At 44.5% G+C, this 15,722-nt stretch overlaps 1 protein-coding gene across 1 annotated transcript; it reads left to right on the top strand.

Annotated features, from left to right (window-relative positions):
- The first annotated feature begins 3,195 nt into the window (after window positions 1-3,195).
- abhd8b (abhydrolase domain containing 8b) lies at window positions 3,196-13,686 on the top strand. The gene is made up of 4 exons (XM_039001767.1): window positions 3,196-3,983; window positions 7,966-8,136; window positions 13,063-13,279; window positions 13,456-13,686. Exons 1-4 carry the CDS (start codon window positions 3,196-3,198, stop codon window positions 13,684-13,686), a joined length of 1,407 nt encoding a protein of 468 aa, XP_038857695.1.
- The last annotated feature ends 2,036 nt before the right edge of the window (window positions 13,687-15,722 follow it).

A 15,722-nucleotide genomic window follows, 5' to 3' on the forward strand; every position in this document is an offset into this window, starting at 1 on the left:
AGTGATTTCATTTAGAGTTTTGTGACGAGACATATCTGAGGGGGTCTCAGGCACCACTGGGGGGGGGGGGGGGAAGTGTTACAGTCTGATTTGAAAATGGATTACATTGAAACAAAAAAATTATAATCATTGGCCTATACACAATACTTCAGGATGTCAAAGAGGAAGAATGTTTTTTGAAATTTTAACAAAATAATTCAAAGTAAAAGCTGTAATGTCTTGAGTCAATAACTATTCAACCCCTTTGTTATGGCAAGAAATAAATGCGTTCAGGAGTAAAAATGTGCTTAACAAGTCACATAATTTTTATTTATTTCACCTTTATTTAACCAGGTAGACTAGTTAAGAACAAGTTCTCATTTGCAACTGCGACCTGGCCAAGATAAAGCAAAGCAGTTCGACACATACAACAACACAGAGTTACACATGGGATAAACAAACATACAATCAATAATACAATAATAAGTTGCATGGATTCACTTTGTGTGCATTAATAGTGTTTAACATCATTTTTGAATGACTACATCATCTCTGTACCCCACACATAAAATTATCTATAAGGTCCCTCAGTCGACCAGTGAATTTCAAATAAAGATTCAACCACAAAGACCAGGGAGGTTTTCAATGCCTCGCAAAGAAGGGCACCTATTGGTAGATGGGTAAAATAAAATAAAAAGCAGACATTGAATATCCCTTTGAGCATGGTGAAGTTATTATTTACACTTTGGATGGTGTATCAATACACCCAGTCACTACAAAGATACAGGCATCCTTCCTAACTCAGTTGCCCGGTAGGAAGGAAACCGCGCAGTGATTTCACCATGAGGCCAATGGTGACTTTAAAACAGTTTAATGGTTATCAGGATAAGGTAAGACCCAGATGCAGACCGTGTCGAAGTAACAATGTTTATTACAGCAACAGGGGCAAAGGTACAGGACGGCAGGCAGGCTCAGGGTCAGGCAAAGTGGTTGGCGGGTGGGTTCAGCATCAGGACAGGCAGGGGTCAAAAACCAGGAGGGAGAGAAAAAGAGAGGCTGGGAAAAGACAGGTGCTGACAGGACAAACGCTGGTAATCTTGACAAACAAGATGAACCGGCAACAGACAAACAGAAAACACAGGTATAAGTACACAGGGGATAATGGGGAAGATGGGCGACACCTGTAGGGAAGTGGAGACGAGCACAAAGACAGGTGAAACAGATCAGGGCGTGACAGTGGTAGGAGAAAACTGAGGATGGATCAACAACATTGTAGTTACTCCACAATACTAACCTAATTAACAGACTGAAAAGAAGGAAGCCTGTACGGAATAAAAATATTCCAAAACATGCATCCTGTTTACAAGCAAGGCACTAAAGTCATACTGCAAAAGAAATTGGCAACGCAATTAACCTTTTGTCCTGAATACAAAGCGTTATGTTTGGGACAAATCCAATACAACACATTACTTAGTACCACTCTTCATATTTTCAAGCATTGTGGTGGCTGCATCATGTTATGGGTGTGCTTGTAATTGGTAAGGACTGGATAGTTTTTCAGGATAAAAAATAAACGGAATGGAGCTAAGCATAGGCAGAATCCTAGAGGAAAACCTGTTTCAGTCTGCTTTCCACCAGACACTGAGAGATGAAGGACAATAACCTAAAACACAAGGCCAAATCTACACTGGAGTTGCTTACCAAGATGACAGTGAATGTTCCTGAGTGGCCGAGTTACAGTTTTGACTTAAATCTACTAGAACATCTATGGCAAGACCTGAAAATGGTTGTCTAGCATTGATCAACAACCAATTTGACAGAGCTTGAAGAATTTAGAAAATAGTGGGCAGATGTTGCACGATCCAGGTGTGGAAGCTCTTAGAGACTTACCCAGAAATACTCACATCTGTAATCAGTGCTTCTACAAAGTATTGACTCAGGAGTGTGAATACTTATGTAAATGAAATACTTATATATTTTTAATATATATAATCGATTTAATCCATTTTAAATTCAGGCTGTAACACAACAAAATGTGGAAAAAGTCAAGAGGTGTTGATACTTTCTGAAGGCGCTGTATATTCTACCTCAAATGAGACCTGACATGACTACTTATTAACAGTAAGGTGTATGGTCTGTGATAGATATATAGTAAGCTATTATATATGTACTCGTATATAATCATTTATTACGTCTTAAACACAGTATAGGTGTTTATGTTCTGGCCTTTCCGAACATACACTGAGAGAAAACGGAGGGCAACACCACAGTAGTCAAGGCCAGGGACACGTTTGCTAGCAAGGCAAACCTTCTCCCGGATTTAGGATGTTCAAACCTGATGTGTCAGACATCAAGGCCTACAGATATCACAAAACACACAGCACTGTGTGGGAAGTGGAAGTATGCAAAAAAGAGAGGAGAGGAATGATATGCGAAATGTTTTACTATAATCCTCCTTATCCAACCACAGTAACCAGTAGGGATGAGGTTGAACAGTCTGTATTTGCACAAAGAGCATACCCACTGGGCATAGACGTCTAGTTTGGATTCACATTTGGTTGAGTTGTCAACTAACGTGAATTCAACTTGAAATCAACAAATAATTTCACCATGTCATTGGATTTAGGTTAAAAGTTGGGTGAAAATACCGACGTGTACGTGACGTGCATGTAATCTTCGCTTCATTCAGAGTATTCCCACTCCCCAAAAAACGTTTTCCATAATCCGATTCTAACAGCCCGAAAATGATTCTGGAAGACACCGAGTGTACCCATTGTCACACTGTAGCCGGCTTTAACTCAGCCATGGGCTATTACTGTACCTTTTTATATGAATACCCATAAGGCCTTGCTAGAGGAAGAAGCTTCATATAAGAGCCTATAATAAGCCACGTCTGAAGGAAGATTGACACCGACGTGTCTATGTAGTCACTCTTCCATCGCTGAGATATTGTGTTCATTATTCTGTGGTACTTAGACTAACCTTGCCTCTGAAGGCTTTAGAATAGGGATTATCCTACTACCCTGTGATTGTGTGTGTGTGTGTGTGCATGCTGTGAGTGGGTTTGTGAGCATATGTGTGTGTGTGTGTAGTAAAACAGCAGACATTATTATTACCCACATGAGTCATATGCAATAGATGTTTATGTGTGTGTTTTTGTCTGTGTGTGTGTCTGTGCATGCGTGTGTCGGTGTGTGTTTCCCTCCAAGGGCAGCCATGTTGACCACCTTAATGGACGGCCTCCTCTGCTGCCTGACAGGGAAGTCGGCCAACGTCGTGGTTCCCATAGAAACCTCGGAAGCCGCCGACGGCTACGAGTTCGTGGAGGTCAAACCGGGTCGTGTCTTGAGGGTCCGACACATCATCCCGGAGCGGGAGGTGGTGGACGAGCCCAGGGGTCCGGGGGGAAGCGTCCACCGTAAGAGGAAGATCACAGTGTACCGTAATGGGCAGCTACTGATAGAGGACCTGGGCAACGAGGCGAGACAGGAGCTGTTACACGCTCAGAACGGAGACACACAACCCAACTGTACCGTGGAGGTGGAGCTCGCAGACCCATCGTCCAATCCAACTGTCACCGCTGACCCCAAAGCGGACAAGACAGGGTCAGTGGTTGGAACAGGGGGAGCGGCGACATCTCCATCCCCGACCCTCGGATCAGCCCCAGATCTGACCCAGCAGCCCCGGAAGCGGCGGCGGAAGCCCAAGCGCACAGTGGTGATTGACAGCGAGAGGAAGATCACGTCGTGTAAGGGGACGCACGCAGATGTGGCAGTGTTCTTCGTGCACGGCGTGGGCGGTTCCCTCGACATCTGGGGCAGCCAGCTGGACTTCTTCTCCCGTCTGGGCTATGAGGTCATCGCGCCTGACCTGGCGGGTCACGGGGCGAGCTCTGCACCTCAGATCGCGGCAGCGTACACATTCTACGCCCTGGCTGAGGACATGAGGGCCATCTTTAAGAGATATGCACGGAAGAGGAACATCCTCATTGGACACTCCTATGGGTGAGAAGACTGAAGTGTGTTAGCTACAGACACTACATAAGGAACACTACATCATGAACACTACATAATGAACGCCACATCATGAACGCCACATCATGAACGCTACATCATGAACGCTACATCATGAACGCTACATCATGAACGCTACATCATGAACGCCACATCATGAACGCCACATCATGAACGCCACATCATGAACGCCACATCATGAACGCCACATAATGAACCGCCACATAATGAACCGCCACATAATGAACCGCCACATAATGAACCGCCACATAATGAACCGCCACATAATGAACGCTACATAAGGAACCGCTACATAATGAACCGCTACATAATGAACGCCACATAAGGAACCGCTACATAATGAACCGCCACATAATGAACCGCTACATCATGAACGCCACATAATGAACCGCCACATAATGAACCGCCACATAATGAACCCGCCACATAATGAACCGCCACATAATGAACCGCCACATAATGAACGCTACATCATGAACGCCACATCATGAACGCCACATAATGAACGCTACATAATGAACGCCACATCATGAACGCTACATAATGAACGCCACATCATGAACGCTACATAATGAACGCCACATCATGAACGCTACATAATGAACGCTACATAATGAACGCTACATAATGAACGCCACATAATGAACGCCACATAAGGAACCCGCCACATAAGGAACCCGCCACATAAGGAACCCGCCACATAATGAACCGCCACATAATGAACCGCCACATAATGAACCGCTACATAATGAACCGCTACATAATGAACCGCCACATAATGAACCGCCACATAATGAACCGCCACATAAGGAACCCGCCACATAATGAACCGCTACATAATGAACCGCCACATAATAAACGCCACATAATGAACCGCCACATAATAAACGCCACATAATAAACGCCACATAATGAACCGCCACATAAGGAACCCGCCACATAATGAACCCGCCACATAATGAACCGCCACATAATGAACCGCCACATAATGAAACGCTACATAATGAACGCTACATAATGAACCGCCACATAATGAACCGCCACATAAAGAACCCGCCACATAATGAACCCGCCACATAAGGAACCGCCACATAAGGAACACTACATAATGAACACTACATAATGAACCGCCACAAGGAACCGCCACATAATGAACCCGCCACATAATGAACCGCCACATAATGAACGCTACATAATGAACCGCCACATAATGAACCCGCCACATAATGAACCCGCCACATAATGAACCGCCACATAATGAACCGCTACATAATGAACCGCTACATAATGAACCCGCCACATAATGAACGCTACATAATGAACCGCCACATAATGAACCGCCACATAATGAACCGCCACATAATGAACGCTACATAATGAACCCGCCACATAATGAACCGCCACATAATGAACCCGCCACATAATGAACCCGCCACATAATGAACCGCCACAATGAACCGCCACATAATGAACCGCCACATAATGAACGCCACATAATGAACCGCCACATAATGAACGCTACATAATGAACCCGCCACATAATGAACCGCCACATAATGAACCACTACATAATGAACCCGCCACATAATGAACCGCCACATAATGAACGCCACATCATGAACGCCACATCATGAACGCCACATAATGAACCGCCACATAATGAACCGCCACATAATGAACCGCCACATAATGAACCGCCACATAATGAACCGCCACATAATGAACCGCCACATAATGAACGCTACATAATGAACCGCCACATAATGAACCGCCACATAATGAACGCTACATAATGAACCCGCCACATAATGAACCGCCACATAATGAACCGCCACATAATGAACCCGCCACATAATGAACCGCCACATAATGAACCCGCCACATAATGAACCGCCACATAATGAACCGCCACATAATGAACCGCTACATAATGAACCCGCCACATAATGAACCGCCACATAATGAACCGCCACATAATGAACCGCCACATAATGAACCGCCACATAATGAACCCGCCACATAATGAACCCGCCACATAATGAACCGCTACATAATGAACCGCTACATAATGAACCGCTACATAATGAACCGCCACATAAGGAACCGCCACATAAGGAACCCTACATAATGAACCCGCCACATAATGAACCGCCACATAATGAACCGCCACATAATGAACCCGCCACATAATGAACCGCTACATAATGAACCGCTACATAATGAACCCGCCACATAAGGAACCCTACATAATGAACGCTACATAATGAACCCGCCACATAATGAACCCGCCACATAATGAACCGCCACATAAGGAACCCTACATAATGAACGCTACATAATGAACCCGCCACATAATGAACCCGCCACATAATGAACCGCCACATAAGGAACACTACATAATGAACGCTACATAATGAACCCGCCACATAATGAACCCGCCACATAATGAACCGCTACATAATGAACCGCTACATAATGAACCCGCCACATAATGAACCGCCACATAATGAACCGCTACATCATGAACGCCACATAATGAACGCTACATAATGAACCGCCACATAATGAACCGCTACATAATGAACCGCTACATAATGAACCGCTACATAATGAACCGCTACATAATGAACGCCACATAATGAACCGCCACATAATGAACCGCTACATAATGAACGCTACATAATGAACGCTACATAATGAACCCGCCACATAATGAACCCGCCACATAATGAACCCGCCACATAATGAACCGCCACATAATGAACCCGCCACATAATGAACCGCCACATAATGAACCGCCACATAATGAACCGCTACATAATGAACCCGCCACATAATGAACCGCCACATAATGAACCGCCACATAATGAACCGCCACATAATGAACCGCCACATAATGAACCCGCCACATAATGAACCCGCCACATAATGAACCGCTACATAATGAACCGCTACATAATGAACCGCTACATAATGAACCGCCACATAAGGAACCGCCACATAAGGAACCGCCACATAATGAACCCGCCACATAATGAACCGCCACATAATGAACCGCCACATAATGAACCCGCCACATAATGAACCGCTACATAATGAACCGCTACATAATGAACCCGCCACATAAGGAACCCTACATAATGAACGCTACATAATGAACCCGCCACATAATGAACCCGCCACATAATGAACCGCCACATAAGGAACCCTACATAATGAACGCTACATAATGAACCCGCCACATAATGAACCCGCCACATAATGAACCGCCACATAAGGAACACTACATAATGAACGCTACATAATGAACCCGCCACATAATGAACCCGCCACATAATGAACCGCTACATAATGAACCGCTACATAATGAACCCGCCACATAATGAACCGCCACATAATGAACCGCTACATCATGAACGCCACATAATGAACGCTACATAATGAACCGCCACATAATGAACCGCTACATAATGAACCGCTACATAATGAACCGCTACATAATGAACCGCCACATAATGAACGCCACATAATGAACCCGCCACATAATGAACCCGCCACATAATGAACCGCCACATAATGAACGCTACATAATGAACCCGCCACATAATGAACCCGCCACATAATGAACCCGCCACATAATGAACCGCCACATAAGGAACGCCACATAATAAACCGCCACATAATGAACCGCCACATAATGAACCGCCACATAATGAACCGCCACATAATGAACCGCCACATAATGAACCGCCACATAATGAACCCGCCACATAATGAACCGCCACATAATGAACCCGCCACATAATGAACCCGCCACATAATGAACCCGCCACATAATGAACCGCCACATAAGGAACGCCACATAAGGAACACTACATAATGGACCTCTGTCTTTTGATCTCCCAGAATGATATCTGATTACCCTTTCTCTTTCCTCTCTCTCTGTCTGCAGTGTGTCGTTCTGTACGTTCCTGGCCCATGAGTACCCAGACCAGGTCCACAAGGTAGTGATGATAAACGGAGGAGGTCCCACAGCGCTGGAGCCCAGCCTCTGTTCCATCTTCAACCTGCCCACCTGTGTGCTGCACTGCCTGTCCCCCTGCCTGGCCTGGAGCTTCCTCAAGTAACAAACAGTGTGCCTGTGCCTTCCCTTCCAGTCATTCTCATTCCATTCACCCGGCTCAATGCTACATGATACTTTTTGCCCTATACACATCATGAGGTTGCTACAACCTAGCCTACAAATTAAAGTTTATAATGTAGGTGCACAGGTCGAGAGACAAATTGGAGCAATTAAGGTGACAGACAGTGACACACTTTTGCACACTTTTGCCTTCATCTAGCTGATCTGGGGTGTAATCTTTAGTCCAAACAGTTGCAAAATGATTTGCAAATAAAATGATTCAGTTAGGTCCCTCCCCATTTTGTTCCTTTGAATATTTTTTTTGCTACAGAATCTGCGGAATGGCCTCCCCAGTGGCACAGTGGTCTAAGGCACTGCATCGCAGTGCTAGCTGTGCCACTAGAGATCCTGGTTCCAGTCCAGGCTCTGTCGCAGCCGGCCGTGACCAGGAGACCCATGGGGCAGCGCACAATTGGCCCAGCGTCATCCGGGTTAAGGGAGGGTTTGGCTGGCAGGGATGTCCTTGTCCCATCGTGCACTAGCGACTCCTGTGGCAGGCCAGGCGCAATGCCATATGGGAGTTGCAGTGATGGGACAAGACTAATTACCAATTGGATACCACAAAATTGGGGAGAAAAAGGGATTAAAAAAATATATATATTTAAAAAATGATGAATCTGTGGAATGAATACACCTCTGATCACACACAGTTCACGTTCTTAGCAACCACATACAGCATCATCACATCCACCTGCTCTCACCTTTTCCCTTCGCTTGTGGAAGTGCATAATATAACAGTTGTCTGTGATCAGGCGCAAAAACCTCTCCAAGCCAAACCGTCATACCATATCCACTAACCCTGGGCTGCCAACTTTTGAAGAAATCTTGGAGTGAGATTTGCTATGTGAATTTCATTGACCCCCTGGCACAACCCCTAGACGGAGGTCTGGGGTCCTACCCCGGGAAAACACTAGTTTTAAAGCTCATTTCCGTATTTTGACATGTCTTAGGCCTATGACCAGGGTGGAGAAAAAAAAAAAATTCTATCTTTGTTTCCCAAGTGCTGGATGTTTAAAAATGTTCTAGTTATAACAATTCATTTCTCAAAATCACCCAACCTTCAAGACAAATCTAATGGATCGATATTCAGGTGGTTTATGCCTACTAGTTGCCATCATCTTGTGATCAAAATGTGATGTGTTTATGAGTTGTGAGTCCCCCTACCATCTCTGCCTAGCATGTGCACAATACTGAAATGTCAACAATGATATTTTGTATGTCTTATTCAAAACTGCCCATGAATAGCTGCTAAAATACATATCCTCATATAATTCATTTTCAAAGACACATGTTGGCATATCAGCTTTCAAATATGTGAGTACACTGGCAAAATTGGGAAGAAGTGGATTAACAGTAATGTTCTTGCTGACAGGCACACTAATTACCCTGTATTGTATTGTATATATTGTAGGCCATTATTAAGGATGGGAATTCTACTGATCACACTAAATCAAGTAAATAGATAATAAAATCTTCTTTAGACAAGATGACACTAAACCCTAACCAAATGTTTTCAATATTTATTGCCCCCCCCCCCCCCAGAATGAAACACTTTTGGGTTCACAATCTGTTTGGCATAATCAATTTCATAGTTACACATCAGGTAACCCGACCAAACTTCCCCGATTTAAACATACTGTAGGTCTGTCTGCTGCCTTTTCGTTGTCACAGTTGAAATGCCAATCACCAAACAAGGAGACCAATGCAAGTGATGATTAAATGGACTTTAGTACATCCTGTCAAAGGGCTGCATTCTGCAATCGGGACGGGAGTAACAGCAGCCTCATTGATACCATTGTACAGAAAACATCGCTACCGTGCTGCTATTTTTACAGTTTTATAAACTCAGCGGAGAACGTTCTCTCTCCATTCAGCATTTTAAAGGAGCATTTCTTTAAAATGTGCATCCAATCCACTTGATTCCTTACACAACTAGACCTATCATATGATTCCTTACATAACTAGACCTATCATATGATTCCTTACATAACTAGACCTATCATATGCTTCCTTACATAACTAGACCTATCATATGATTCCTTACATAACTAGACCTATCATATGCTTCAATGTGCCGCGGTTCACAGTGCTGTGACAGGACCGTGAAACAGATTCCACTCAGGATGTTACATTGCAGGCGCTCCGATTTCAAAACAACTTGGAGGCAGCGCAGTTAAAAAGTTAACGCGCTGACTTATAAGAAAAATGAGAGCAGCACTTTTCTATGTGGGAGATAAACTATATATACAAAAGTATTTGGACATCTTCAAATTAGTGGATTCAGCTGTTTCAGCCACACCCGTTGCTGACAGGTGTTTTAAAATCGAGCACACAGTCATGTATTCTCCATAGACAAACATTAGCAGTAGAATGGCCTAACTGAAGTGCTGCCTCGATCTACTGTAAGTGCTGTTATTGGAAACCTCCTAGGATCAACAACGGCTCAGCTGCGAAGTGGTAGGCCACACAAACTCACAGAACGGGACCGCGTAAAAAATAATCTGTCCTTGGTTGCAACACTCACTACCGAGTTCCAAACTGCCTCTGGAAGCAACGTCAGCACGAGAACTGTTTCCATGGCGCCGAACAGCCGCACTCAAGCCTAAGATCACCATGCGCAATCTAGCGCTGGCTGGAGTTGTGTAAAGATCGCAGCCATTGGACTCTGAAAGAGTGGAAACGCGTTCTCTGGATTGATAAATCACCCTTCACCATCTGGTAGTCCGACAGATGATTCTGGGTTTGGCAGATGCCAGGAGAACGCTACCTGCCCGAATGCATAGTGGCAACTGTAAAATTTAGTGGAGGAGGAATAATGGTTTGGGGCTGTTTTTCATGGTTCTGGCTAGGCCCCCTTAGTACAATGCAATGACATTCTAGACAATTCTGTGCTTCCAACTTTGTGGCACCAGTTTGGGGAAGGCCCTTTTCTGTTTCAGCATGACAATGCCCCCGTGCACAAGGCGAGGTCCGTACAGAAATGGTTTGTTGAGATTGGCGTGGAAGAACTTGACTGGCCTGCACAGAGCCCTGACCTCAACCCCATCGAACACCTTTGGGATGAATTGGAACGCCGACTTCGAGTCAGGCCTAATCGCCCAAAATCGGTGCCTGACCTCACTAATGCTGTTAAGGCTGAATGGAAGCAAGTCTCATCAGCAATATTACAACAGCTAGTGGAGGCTGTTGAAGCAGCAAAGGGGGGACCAACTCCATATTAATGATTATGTAATGAGATGTTTGACAAGCAGGTGTCCATATACTTTTGGTCATGTAGTGTATATAAGAGGTGTGGCATGTGAAGAGGGTCAAATGCATGAGAGTTGGCAGCTCTGGCTAACCGCTACATTTTTGTTATCATGTTAACGTTATAGTTAAAACTTCTTCGGGATCGGTGTCCCTTCCACGGGATGGTTGAGCTAACATTGGCTAATGCGATTAGCACGAGGTTGTAAGTAACAAGAACATTTCCCAGGACATAGACATATCTGATATTGGCAGAAAGCTTAAATTCTTGTTAATCTAACTGCTCTGTCCAATTTACAGTAGCTATTACAGTGAAAGAATACCATGCTATTGTTTGAGGAGAGTGCACAGTTTTGAACATAAAGTTTTTAATAAACAAATTAGGCACATTTGGGCAGTCTTGATACAACATTTTGAACAGAAATGCAATGGTTCATTGGATCAGTCTAAAACTTTGCACATACACTGCTGCCATCTAGTGGCCAAAATCGAAATTGCAGCTGGGCTGGAATAATACATTATGGCCTTTCTCTTGTATTTCAAAAATGATGGTACAAAAAAAATACAAAAGAACAGTTTGTTTTTCTTTTAGATGATCTTTTACCAGATCAATTGTGTTATATTCTCCTATATTCCTTTCACATTTCCACAAACTTCAGTGTTTCCTTTCAAATGGTCCCAAAAATATGCATATCCTTGCTTCAGGGCCTGAGTTACAGGCAGTTAGATTTGGGTATGTCCTTTTAGGTGAAAATTGAAAAAAAGGGGAGGATCCTTTTAACAAACTAGACCTGATGCGTTAGTAAACCCACAATCCAATCCATGTGTGCAATCACGCAGTACAGTGTACAGCAAGCAGTTACCCCGGTGGCAATACTTTTATAAAACAGAAAGCTTACCTTGTGTTGGATAGCCTTAGCCAGCTATCTAACATAAATAGCATTCCACTCTGTTTGGGTCAGGTTGTTGAGTAGGCTAAATTAGCTGCATTAGCTAGCTAAGTAAGCGAAAGGTAAACTCGGAATAATAAAAAATACAAAAACATTCTCTCTCTCTCTCTCAAAATGTATTTGTTCAAAACTGTTCAACTATTGTCTTTCAAAGTGCTAGCTAGCTGTAGCTTATGCTTTCAGTACCAAATTAATTCTCTGATCCTTTGATTGGATGGACAACATGTCAGCTCATAATGCATGAGCTCTGGTAGGTTGGAGGATGAAAGTTGTTATAATTACTGTGTAAGTCTATGGATAGGGGTGAGAACCATGGTTTTGTATTGAAGTCAATGTAGCAGGGAAAATAGCTGTCCTCCGGCTACACCATGATGCTACCCTACAGAGTGCTGTTGAGGCTACTGTAGACCATTGCAAAACAGTGTGTTTTTATCAGTTATTTGGTGACATATATTTTGTAAAGTTTTATCTGAAAAGGATAACTTTTTAAAATGACATTTACCAAGTAGGATGGTCCTCCCCATCCTCCTCTGAGGAGCCTCCTCTGCTCCCTGTACTTCAATACAGTCAAACTTCTGTACAAAAAGCTTTCAGCCTACTGTATGTTGTTCAAGTATGATTTCTTATGCTCCTCCACTCACTCTCTCCGTCTCCTCTGCCTCCTCGTCAGGGCTGGGTTTGCCCGTCAGGGTGCGAAGGAGAAGCAGCTGTTGAAAGACAACAATGCCTTCAACGTGTCCTCCTTTGTGCTGCGTGCCATGATGAGTGGTCAGTACTGGCCCGAGGGCGACGAGGTTTATCATGCAGAGATCCCAGTGCCCATCCTGCTGGTGCACGGCATGTACGACAAGTTTGTTCCCATAGAGGAAGATCAACGCATGGCGGAGGTGAGCGGGAAACCTTAACGCCAACTCTAACTTTAAACCTAACTCTGAGCCTAGTTTTAAACCCAAATTTAAACCTAACTCTGAGCCTAGTTTTAAACCCAACTTTAAACCTAACTCTAAGCCTAGCTTTAAAACATAAAACCTGAACCTAATCTAACCTCCCTGTCTCCGCTCAGATCCTGTTGCTGGCCTTCCTGAAGATAATCAACGAGGGCAGTCACATGGTGATGATGGAGTGTCCCGAGAGTGTCAACACCCTCCTGCACGAGTTCTTCCTCTGGGAGCCTGAGTCCCTGCCCAAATCTAAACCCCGCCCCGAAATCGCCACCAAGAGACCTGAAACTGCCAAGATCCCCACCGCATCCAACGGAGGAGCAACGCCAGAAAGCAAAGCCAAGACCAAGTAACCCAGAGGGGGATGGATGTGTGGTATTGACTCCAGTCAAAGCGGACACAGACAGTGGTGTGTACTGCCGACCATTGCTGGTTGTGCTAGGCTATGTCTCCTAAGGTGCAGGGAGCTGGTTTGAACTGGTCTGGGCTGGTTTAAACTGGTCTGAGCAGGTTTGAGGTGGGATTTGAGGAGGTGGAACACCACACACAGGGTCAGACATTTATGGTCTTGGTCTGAGCCACAACAGAAAGGAAGGACAGGAGGGCTGGCAGGTATGGCCGGACAGAGTGACGTATATGAGGACAACAAGGGGGAGGTCTACTGTATTGGTCCTGGTTCTGTTCTGATTAACTGGTCCCTGGATGGGACTGGAGACAGGTGGGAGAGAACATTGTTTTTGAAGCTCTGAAGTGGTGCTGAGTTGGAGAGGATGGTCATGGTGAATCTGGGAATGGTATTGGTTTTGTGTGTTGCTGCTTTGTGGTACCAGTACCCAGGTCTAGACTCAGTCCCATGTGATGGCTTGTCAGTTGCCCAACCGCGTGGAAATGTCAGAACATGGGTTGATCAGAGAGGGAAAAATACTGTATTCGACGGGATCACCTGACACAGGAAAAGTTGATAGCCAAGAAGACTGCTTGGTAGGCCCAGATTCAGTCAGTTCCAGCCCTAACCGGCGATAACTGACAACTGCTGCATAGCTGTTTCATTGTTTCTGTTTAGGCGATATGGAACTGTCAAATCTGTGAGCAGCTGCTCTTGTCGTCATTGTCATAAAACCACACCCGTTCTTAAATCCCCCCCTGCATTAGGAGGTTCAGAAGTAACGAGGATTTCTATCAGCCTTAGAGGTGTAGATTACAACACATTCCAGTGTTCCAACTTATAACAGGGCTGCATGGGGTTATTACTAATCCACCTCGGCACATCCAATGGCCATGTCCACGATAGGTATAAAGCCAGGAGCCGCTTGCTGATTCGACAGCTCCAACGTAGTTACACCTCCGACAGGCAGATCTGAATCTAGCCATTATACTACTCACGCCAACGGGTAGACAGAAACCCCAGAACTAACTTCTGATTCCTTACAGTACTTCTGCACATGGGTGGTTAAATATTATGTATGACGATCTGCTGCTGCTTTTTGAGAAGTAGCCTGCTACACTTCATTCATACAGTATTTAAAAGCACTTCCTCGTCAGAATGATTACAACAGACACGCTAACTATGTTATGCTTTATCTAAAAATGCAGAGTAACAACTTTGAGGGACCGGAGAAAGACCATTGTTTGACTGTCCTACAAAAGTCTCCTTGTGTATTTTATGGGGAAACAAATATGTTTCCTATTGGCTGCAGGTTACCTAGGAAACACACAGGGGCAGATGTGTGTTTTGGACCCCTCTTTAAGAAGGAGAATTGTACTGAATCCTAGCGTTATATTTCTCACCAAAACTATGCTAAACAATTATGATCGTTTGCCTGTTTTCCAGGTAGAAGTGATATAAGCTCTGAAAATGATATTGCTCCACCAAAAACTGCTTACAACCTGAGAATTCTTCAGTGCCACATAGCAAGTTCTCTGTCGTGTAACTAGCATCCCGTTGTGTCTGATAAGTGTCACAAAGACTGTGTTGAAATAACAGTGTATTAAGTACTGTATAGAATCAATCTGTAGCACTGATTATCTGCACTGCAGCGCTCTAGAAATGGAAAGGCAACGTCGCCGCCTTCATGGTAAACGCTGCGTATGTCGGTTCAATTGGAAATTACCTTTTCAATTTAAGTTGAGCCACAGCGCAGATCTTCAGCGCCGCGGATTGAATTAACCCCCTTACTCTTCAGCTAGGTGTGCACCAGTGGAGGCTGCTGAGGGGAGGACGGCTCATAGTAATGTCTGGAACGGAGCAAATGGAATGGCATCAAACACCTGGAAACCATGTGTTTTAATACCGTTCCACCAATTCCGCTCCATCCATTACCAAGAGCCCGTCTTCCCCAATTAAGGTGCCACCAACCTCCTCTGAATGATGCCCTTCACCTGTATTCCA

Source organism: Salvelinus namaycush, chromosome 10, assembly GCF_016432855.1.
Source record: "Salvelinus namaycush isolate Seneca chromosome 10, SaNama_1.0, whole genome shotgun sequence".
NCBI classification, from domain to species: Eukaryota; Metazoa; Chordata; class Actinopteri; order Salmoniformes; family Salmonidae; genus Salvelinus; species Salvelinus namaycush.

Coding starts and splice junctions, on each gene's coding strand:
- abhd8b (XM_039001767.1), top strand. CDS start 3,196: ATGTTGACCACCTTAATGGACGGCCTCCTCTGCTGCCTGACAGGGAAG. Junction 8,137..13,062: donor CTGGCCTGGAGCTTCCTCAA/GTAACAAACAGT, acceptor CCTCCTCGTCAG/GGCTGGGTTTGCCCGTCAGG. Junction 13,280..13,455: donor AAGATCAACGCATGGCGGAG/GTGAGCGGGAAA, acceptor GTCTCCGCTCAG/ATCCTGTTGCTGGCCTTCCT.